We start from the raw sequence: 8,729 nt of genomic DNA, 5'->3' as shown, positions 1-8,729 counted from the left end.
ATATAACAGTCAGCAGAAAAACCCGCCACTCTACCCATACACATTATTTCTACTCTGAGGAGATCATTCTTTGCTCTTACTCTTGAATGATGCATGTTTAATAGAGAAGCAGAAAATACCAATGATACAAGTCTTTGGTTTGGCAAGGAAGGCTTTGGTTTGAAATCACAACCTCCTGCTCTAAATTTGTATGTGTGTGAAGGCCTCGCTAGTTTTTTATGGATTTTTCTTGTACATTAAAATAAACTGTTATCACAGAGATATGTCTTGCTTTGTTGTAATTTCGATAGTGCAAATAATGAAATAAAAAATAGCAACACTTTAACATGTAAGTTTAAAGCAAATACTCAAAGTCAATAAACTATGACTGAAGGTACATGTACATGGCTAAACAATCTCTATGGAAATGAGATGTGCCAAAGCTAATACACCTGCTTACCAAATACCATTGATTTATCATAAGTAGTTCTCTTTAAACAAACCTAAACACAAACTAATACATGTAAACTTAACAAAATTTCAAAGTCAATAAACCATAACAGAGGGGGAGGGTAAAACAATTTGCATAGTAATGAGATGTGTTAATGTTAATACAACTGCATACCAAGTATCATTGACCTACCTCTACTGGTTCCCCATAAACTGACCAAATCACAAACTAATACATGAAAACTAAGCAAAAGTGTCAAAGTCAAAAGACCATGACTTAGGGGGTGGGGCCAAATAATCTCCATGGAAAAGAGGTTTGCCAATGCTTATACAACTGCATATCAATAATCATTAACCTATGACTAGTGGTTCACCATAAACTGATCTAATCACAAATTAATACATTAAAACTAAGCAAAAATTTCAGTCAATAGACCATGAATGAGGGGACAGGGCCAAATAATCTCCATGGAAATGAGATATGCTGATGATCATACAACTGCATACCATTTATCATTACTTTACCACTAGTGGTTCCCCATAAACTGACCTAATCACAAACTTTACATGAAAACTAAGCAAAAGTTTCAAAGTCAATAGACCATAACTGAGGGGGCGGGGTCAAATAATCCCCATGGTAATGAGATGTGCCAATACTTATACAACTGCATACCAAATATCTTTGACTTACCACTTGTAGTTCACCATGAACTAGACCTAATCACAAACTAATACATTGTTGATGCTGTCGTTGCCGCCAAAGCCAGAAACAGCATACCTATGTCTCGCTTTTCGACTCCATCAAGCGAGACAATAAAAAGTGGTATTATAGCCAATGAGACAATTATCTTACAGAGACCAAATGACACAGAGAACATAAAGGTTAACATTAGGGGTCCATTGATTTTTTTTTGCTAATCAGTGTTTGCTTCTTAGCTCATTGTTGAATACTTTTAACAACTGGCAAGTTGAAGAACGACAATAAAAGAGTTGTTTTGTAAAGCTATCCTAACAAAATAATATGGAAATAGAAGCAATTTGAGTCTTAAGATATTTTCAAAACACAGGGTTTACCTTCAGCAAGCAGTCACCAATCAATACAAAGGGTTTTAAATCTGAACATAAATGTTTGTAGTAAAATGCGTAATTTTTTACAAGAAAATAACAAGCATATTTTAAATTCTCTTTATTTAATAATCTATAAAATTTGAAAATATTACAACTTTCTTTTGATATGTATATACATTTCTTGAAAAAATAGCAAAAAGCACCTGTTTAATGAAATATAATCTGCACCAAATTTATAACAGGAAGCACCAACAGAGAAGCCTTGTTTACAGGTTAGCAGATCTAATATCCCTATAATTCTTGCAGTAAAAATGATTGAAAATACTAAGAACTAATTCCAGGTCCTTACAATTTGGAAAGACATGGTAAGTGTGTTTGTCAAAAAATAGAAATTATATGTATCATTCCCAATTAAGAATATGAAGAGGTAAAATATCTTGTATTATTTATGACATGATATCATCTGATATACATCAAGCCATGAACAAGGCTGAACTGATAATAAAAGCACAAGAGGCATTCAGTTCTTGACTTCAGAAACTTTCTAGATGGCTTTTTAGAACTGATGAAAGACAAAAAATACACAAAATAAACTCATTATATGCCTATGCCAAAAGAAAATGTTTTATCTCTTTCTACTGATATTTAAATTTGATAAAATAAAATGCCTCTTCATGACAATTGATATATTTTTTTTCAAAAGGTTTATATAAAGGAGAAGATATGATAAGGCCTTACCCAAAAAGTTATTCTGTAATTTCTGTTACTAAGATTTTAATGTGAGTCAAATATTTTTCTAACATTAAGTTTTGGCTCACTTTATGATTGTCAATTTCATCATATTTATAGCATAATAAATGACATTTCTGCATAAACATATCAAGATTAAATCATTCAATTTAACAAAATTTACCGTATTTAGAAAGGCTTAAGAAAACGAAATATTTTTGCAATTTCAAAGGCCAAATAATGACTTTTACAATACTTCTTCAGCTTCCTTATCTTTTCATTTTTGTATTGACTCTGAAATCCTTTAAGTTGCATGATTATGTTAATGTAATAAAAGTTTCCCAATTGTTTTAACTGTTTTAGCAGTATTTACAATAAACCCAAATACCAGTGATATCAAGTATGTACACACACAAAAATTGATTGAATTAAAACTATGCCACTTTATAGAATGAACATAGATTACATACATTGCATAGTATACAAATAAAACACGTCAAATAAAATAACAGTAACAGTACATGAATAATTATTACTAATTACAATGGTTGCTGTTAAATGCCATGATTACCTGGTAAAATAAAACCTAATAAGTTCCCTCTTATAAGGTCATACAAAGTCTAGACATTGGGGGTGACATCAAGTCCCCGCCTTAAAAAAAAATGCAAATGCATAAAAAAGATAATATTGTTCTTTCGATTTTTTAAAATTTGTATCCATTTAAACATGTTAAAGGTAAATGTAATAAAAAGAATGACTTATCAAAATATAAAAAAAAATCTACTTTGACTGCAAACTGACAAAAAGAACTGATAATTGACACATGTGGTTATAACTTATATGACTACTACTTTTTTTTAGAACCCATGAATATAAGATGTCACCTAAATCGTTATAGTTTTTTTCCCTCATAAATACTGGATGGTAACATAGATTGGATCATAATAAATTACACACACATAGACTAGAAAATGGAATGTTACTGTAAATACATTCAAAAACTTGATTCTAATAATAATATAAATGCATTATCACAATAAGTCATGTCAAACAGCTGAAAAAACTACATGTAAAGTTTACAACAATTATAAATGTAAGAACATGTGTGACCTGGACAAAAATGATAAGATTATGACGAAATATTTCTATATTCGCTGTCTTCAAGTAAAAATCTACAACAGATCTTAATTTAAGGATTCACCAAACTTAACAATGTTATATTCAATTCGCATTTTCAGAATTTTAAGGTCTATGGGTAATCTCATTGTTTGTACACCAAAGTGAAAATAATGTTGTCATTGGTTGAATTCCTATTGTTTCTCACGTTTTAAACCAATCACATCGTTTTAGTGTACGCTTTTGGAAAAATTACCCAGAATGCATTAGATTCTGAAGCGGCGAATTCTTTGGTAAAAAATATACAAGCTGATAAGATGCTTTCAAAAAATAGTTGTGTTAAAGTTTTTTCACATTTTCACAAAATTTATTTTGTCCTATCAAGAATACATAAATACAACCAAATTAAAAACATGTCTGAATTTAAAACAATTGCCTGACTATAATGAATGAGATTCTAAAATACCAAAAAATGGAATGTATACTATAAAATAAATCATGACCAAAATCTATAGTTAATGAATTACCCAATAGTGAAGAATTGCAAAATAATCTGTGACATCAGACATTTGCCCAAAAATTCAAATGAAAATAAAGAAACCCAGATTTTTCATAAAGCTGTGAGCAGTTTTATCACATGTTTCATAAACAAAATCACAACCGACATTACAATTCACCACTCAATCTTTCAGAAACCTTGTCAGCATGTTTATCCATCAGATATTGTAAATACCCAACAATAGGATATTTCTTCTTGTATGTTCCTAAGAATACATCATCTAATCCTTTTAATTCGTTATCGGACAATGAACTCTGAAAATAAAAAAAAGAAATTAAATGCATTATCATATATCATTATGTGATGCTCAGTATGCATTGATATTTCAGGACACTAATCCCATGCTCAACATACATATTGTAAAATTTCAAGGACAACAAATATGACTGCAACATACCAAGTAATCTATAGTATACATGTAAGATGTGGTTTATTGTGTACATGTCATTTCGGGGCCTTTAATAACTGACTATGTGGTATGGTGTTTGCTCATTGTTGAAGGCAGTACAGCTGTTAACTTCTGTGTGATTTGGTCTGTTGTAGAGTTGTTTCATTGGCAATCATACCACATCTTCTTTTTTTCTATTTAATAACTGGAAAAATTAATGTGCAAGCTCATAATGTAACAGTCCTCAAGAATACAGTCCCATACATGTATATGATCTGACATGAATATATTTTTCTGACTAAGAGCCCATCAATCTTTTTTTTTACATTTCAGGAATCGTAAATGCCCCACACTTTGCAGACAATACCGATCTTTAAGTATTGGTTCCACTCAGCAAGGCCCTGGATGAACAAAAACATATAAAATCCAAGTAACTATTTTAAATTTTAAATGTTTAATTTCTGTATTCAACGATGTTTTTAACCTGTCTTGTAAACAATGTAGTTCTTTTTAAATTTGACATGTGTTCAAAGAACATTTTAATGCCCCATTGATGGGCATTATGTTTTTGTCTGTGTTTGTTTGTCATTAATTTTGTTCATCCATCCACTTCAGGTAAAAGTTTTTGGTCAAGGTTGTTTTGATGAAATTGAAGTCCAATCAACTTTAAAACTTAGTATAGATGTCCTCTATCATTTGATATTTCTAATTTTAATGTCAAATTAGAGTTTTGACCGAAATTTTATTTTTTCACTGAACATAGAAAATGATAGTCTGAGTGTTGCATCTGTGTATTGTGGACACATTCTTATTACTCACTATATCATGATGCATATCTTTATCTTCTAATGACCACACAGCTATGGCATAGGAAGCATCTTTTCCTGCTAGCTGGTTATAACCTGATCCCTTTCCATAAAAATCTGTAAATTTTGAAAATAGCATAATAAAATTTGGACAAGATGAATATTGTCAGTTTTCTGTATTGTTTGTTGTACATTCAAAAATATTTATAAACAAGAGACCTTTAAAAGCAGGTTTCATAATTCATATAGAGGTCAACATTTTCTTCAATGATAGACAACTGTTCTTAAGTCGAGACAAACAGTTCACAGATAAAATTGAGAAAGGAAATGGAAAAAAGACAACAACCCGACTAAAGAGCAGAAAACAGCGGATGGCTACCAATTGGTCTTCAACACAGAGAGAAAATCCTGTACCAAAGAGACTACCAAAGACATGTCATTTCTTAATTTTTTTAAGTCATCTTAAAATTAAGAGATGTAATGACACACAGATGAAAATTTGATTGCCAATGAGACAACTTTCCCCCAGAGACTAAAGAACAAGGACATTACCACCTATAGTTTACAGTACAGCCATTGATGAGCAAACTGATCCCAATAACTATTTTATCATTTGTAGAATATAGTGAAAGGACTGAAGGGTGAAGATTACATTCAGTTTGCATTTCAAACTTAAAATTAAACATTGCATTCATTGTATTAAGCATTGTAGGCATTACTCTTCCCATATTAGTAATGATGGTTGCTTGAACTACTATATATTATACATGTTATACATGTATTGACAAAGGAAGATAACCCCAATTTTTAATAATACCTTAAACAATGAAATTTATATTTTTAGAACAGATACTTGGTTTATTCTGTACAACATACACAATTAATGTTCATGTAATTTTATTGAAAAGTATGGTTATACACATAAGCATACATTTTTTGTAACTTAAATATTTGAGCACATGATTTCGTGGACAGGATTATATAAAATATTGTGTTCAATTCCATGAAATCACTACATTTTTTTCTCAAAATAAGTGATAATGTCTAGTCAAGTTGATAACTATCAAGCCAGTAACATAAGAGTGAATGCAATTTTTATCCTAATAAAAATAATACCTTGAAGAACATTAAATATAATAGGAGTTATCTACCTTTGCCTTCTGTTACATCAAAAACAACACCACGTACTGCCATATAAACAGGCTTATCAGGCTGAAAAAGAAAGCACATCAGTTATGATTTATATCATAAAGAAATATGTATCCAGATAATATTAAAATTTTGTTGTGTTTTGATTGACATAGTGTATATTACTCACATCAAATATAGAAAAAAAAACATATATTTAAATGAAACCATACATTGTATATAGTAAAATAAGAATGAATAACATCACTTACCATATATATGCTTACTGAATATTTTAAATATAGATGTTATTGAAGAAAAGCATACATGTACATGTTCAATTCAGCTTGTTACATTTATGAAATGTTTGAATAAAATTGAGAATGGAAATGGGGAATATTTCAAAGAGACAACAGCTTGAACAAAGAGCAGATAACAGCTAAAGGCCACCAATGGGTCTTCAACACAGTTAGAAAATCCTGCAACCTGAGGTGGTCCTCAGCTGGCCCCTAAATAAAATTGTGTACTAATTCAGTTTGAAGCTCACAAACAAAAGGTTAAATTTTGTTTAAAGATTTTAATGGGTTTTTTTCTAAACTGCCAAAAAATCTATAAATTTCACCTACAAATGGTTGTGATACATGTACATGAACATTGTACCAATATTAAACAATTTCTTTTTTATCAGGTTTTAAATAACTGAGTCATGGCCCTCTTAATTTTGCATTATTACATAAAATATATAAGCGTTGTAGTGTCAGTTTGATAATTTTTTCCCATCTCACTTGTGTTTCAATGGCATGGGTTTTATAAATATACGCTAAATATCATATTGCAGAGCTAACCCATTTCAAGGAGTATTGGTACTATTGACCAGCCCTAGAAATCATATTTTGTGGGGGGTTCAAGTCAAATATAAATCAGCACCTATAGAAAAAATCAAAACATTTTCTGACTGATGCTTTAATTAGTTTTCTTTTCAATGAATTAATTTATTAATAACATTTATCAATTAAATAATTAACAATGTTACCATATACATGTTTGTTCTTTGATCAATATACATTACATGTATTTATTGATGTTTTTCTTTCTAAAACTTAAATAAAAAACAATGAACCTGTAACCCAATCTGTTGTACATGTTTTATCATGAGAAAATTAAAATCAATTTTAGGTAGTATTTCAGTACCCCCTCCCTCCAAATATTAGATACTCATAGGTTAATATTTCTGGACACCCCCCCCCCATTTATTTATTATTTTTTTGGCTTAAAAATAAAATAATGAAAAAAGATATATTTCAACATGGTCATGGGTGCCTAAATGACTACCTACTTTTTGTACATGTACAAATGTCCATCAGTGCAGGTTTAATCAGGTGCCTATATGACTGCATTGAAGATGCCAATTTTACTAGAATACCTTGTGTATACCGGTATACATTATGTACATATGCATGTTCCTGTATCATGTGTAAATGAAGTTTTTAGAATTTCACTTACTCTCCCCATATTCTTAAAATTTGTCCCACTTAAGAAAAATAGTTAAAATGCAGCTGAATAAAGGTCTCAAACTCCCCCAACTTATGAAAAATTGTTAAACCACAATGAATATACACATGTTACACAGGCACTTGTCTCAGAAACAAAAAATCCTATATACACAATATAACACAAGGTACATTGTACTTACAAATGTAACTAAGAATTTAGAAAAATGTCACCTAGTCTTGAAATTCAGTAATATGCCGATTTCTCAGTTGCCAACCCAACTAAAACTTGTTTTGTTGTAAATCTGAATTGATTTTTCTACACAATGGTTAAATTATATTTTAAGAAAGTGAAACATCATTTAAATTCAATATAAATTATTTAATATTTTTTATTAATTTTTTGGATTCTTTGTAGATTTGTTTTCATTAAAGAGGGGCGAGTTGGCAGACCTAAAATTAAATATTCTTCTACATTTTACCTTTTTTCATTAATCAGGGTCAGTTGACAGGATAAAAATTAACAGGATTTAACCATTTTCACAAGTGGTCATTTTTTTTTTTTTAAATTGGGACAAGTTGGTAAACTAGTTAGGGGTGAATTTTCTAAAAGTGGGGCGGTTTGCCAGTGGGGCGATTTATCCTGCTTCCTCACACTGCATTTTTACAAAGAGATTTTTAATATAAGTTTTGATGGAAGGAATATAATTTTTTGAAGCAAATGTAGGTCCTGTTCACGGAAAACTTAAGCAATCCGCTACCCCTTTTTCAGAAAATAACATATTTGTTAGTCGTACATCAGATCCATCGAATTGTCTGAGTTCAGATTCTGAGAAAATCTTTGCAGGCTCATTTTCGTTCTTTCCTGCTATTTCAATTTCAATCTGTTTGTATTTCCCTTTTATATTTGTGAAAATAAGGAAAAGTAAAACAGCTGTCAAAACTTGGCTGGTGGCTGCCATTGTTGTTGTTTAAATGGTTTGATAAAACAGAACATTTGATTGGCTATAGATTTT

At 30.3% G+C, this 8,729-nt stretch overlaps 1 protein-coding gene across 1 annotated transcript; it reads right to left on the bottom strand.

Moving 5' to 3' along the window:
• Nucleotides 1–1,600: 1,600 nt before the first annotated feature.
• Nucleotides 1,601–8,705, bottom strand: LOC143069431 (uncharacterized). The gene is made up of 4 exons (XM_076244061.1): nt 8,511–8,705; nt 6,247–6,307; nt 5,109–5,212; nt 1,601–4,155 (listed from the first exon to the last, which is right to left on the bottom strand). Exons 1-4 carry the CDS (start codon nt 8,673–8,675, stop codon nt 4,009–4,011), a joined length of 477 nt encoding a protein of 158 aa, XP_076100176.1. The 5' UTR covers nt 8,676–8,705; the 3' UTR covers nt 1,601–4,008.
• Between the last annotated feature and the right edge of the window lie 24 nt (nt 8,706–8,729).

This window comes from Mytilus galloprovincialis, chromosome 3 (assembly GCF_965363235.1).
Source record: "Mytilus galloprovincialis chromosome 3, xbMytGall1.hap1.1, whole genome shotgun sequence".
In the NCBI taxonomy this organism is placed as follows: Eukaryota; Metazoa; Mollusca; class Bivalvia; order Mytilida; family Mytilidae; genus Mytilus; species Mytilus galloprovincialis.
This window is presented reverse-complemented; position numbering and strand designations above follow the sequence as displayed.